General features: G+C 40.9%; 1 protein-coding gene across 1 annotated transcript in view; it reads right to left on the reverse strand.

The window, feature by feature from the left end:
• LOC124397695 (WASH complex subunit 1-like) overlaps positions 1-584 on the reverse strand; it is a 3,782-nt gene extending 3,198 nt beyond the window's left edge. Inside the window, exon 1 of the mRNA XM_046867345.1 lies at positions 491-584. Within this exon, the coding sequence (XP_046723301.1) occupies positions 491-584 (94 nt within the window). The remainder of the gene's footprint in view (positions 1-490) is intronic.
• Between the last annotated feature and the right edge of the window lie 750 nt (positions 585-1,334).

Below are 1,334 nucleotides of genomic sequence, written 5' to 3' on the forward strand. Positions count from 1 at the left end.
TTTACTGCAGCGTGTCACTAAATGGACTCGGGCATTGACTGATGTTTGTGCTGCTTTAATTACAGAGCCATCACTTTCCCAGTCACGAGATGAGTCTGAAATCACACCGATGCCAAACATGGTGATGAACTCCTTTCACTTGGCATGAAATCTGTATGAGTGTGTGTATATACTGGACATAGAATGGAATGAAAGAATACACCTGTAGAGCCTCTGTGGGATGAGTGTGTGTTGAGTTTGTAGGTCTGCGTAGGTGTAATATATGGAAGTGCATACATATTTATTTCAGGTGAAATGGACTAGGATTTAGATTTAGCCACACTGCCCCCTTGTGGTGTGTATCTGCATGAAATTGCATTCGTTGCAATGCATGAATTCGGAGCAATCATGAGAACAGAAAGTAGTAACTAAGTCGATGTGAAATGCTTTTGCAGAGCAAAAAAAAAAAAAAAACGATTCGGACATGAAATCACTACACTAAACACATTACTTTCAGTACAGAAACACAGTTTTCCTGACAGTTTGTTGATGTGAAGCAGTTTAATCAGGCCACACTTCTTGCCATGTCCAACAGGTGGAGCCATGTTTCTGCTAAGTACCTACCTCTCACTCCATAATGCTATGATACCCTTTTTGGATTCTTTTTTTGGGTTGTACGAGAAGCTCTACAGGTAAATCGGCGATTTGCCTGATTATATGATTTTAATTACTTTATAATACACTTATTTTCCTGAGAGGGGGGGCAATTGAATTAGAGAAGTAAAGAAAAGATTAGATTATTTAGTATAGAAGGGTATCTGTAAGAGTGAAAGGGAAAGTTTATAAGACTGTGGTGAGACCTGCTGTATGTTGTACCGTTTAGAGACAGTCACACTTTTAAAAAATGCAGGAGGTGGCAGAGTTGCTGTGATTTTTTTAATCCGGAGGGAAGAAGATGGACAGGATTGGAAATGACGTGATTAGAGGGATCGAGCGGGTAGGACATTTCGAAGACGAGATGAGAAAGGTGTGATTGAGATGGTTTGGTCATGTGGAGGCAGCGGTGTGACAGGAAGGAGAAAAAGAGGAAGGCCAAGAGGAGGTTTGTGGAGGTGGTGAAGGAAGACATGCAGGTGGTTGGTTTGAAAGATGCAGATGTGGAGGTATGGAGACAGATTATCCACTGTGGTGACCCATAACGAGAGCAGCCGAAAGAAGAAGAGGATAATATACTTATTTTGGAAAAAAAGAAGCAATAAAACATCTATATCGGTATATTTAGTCAACAATCTATACCTCGCATATTCTCTCACCGTAAGAACCCCAGGAAAACCTATACAGACACAGGAAGAACC

The sequence above is a fragment of the Silurus meridionalis genome, chromosome 2 (genome assembly GCF_014805685.1).
Source record: "Silurus meridionalis isolate SWU-2019-XX chromosome 2, ASM1480568v1, whole genome shotgun sequence".
In the NCBI taxonomy this organism is placed as follows: domain Eukaryota; kingdom Metazoa; phylum Chordata; class Actinopteri; order Siluriformes; family Siluridae; genus Silurus; species Silurus meridionalis.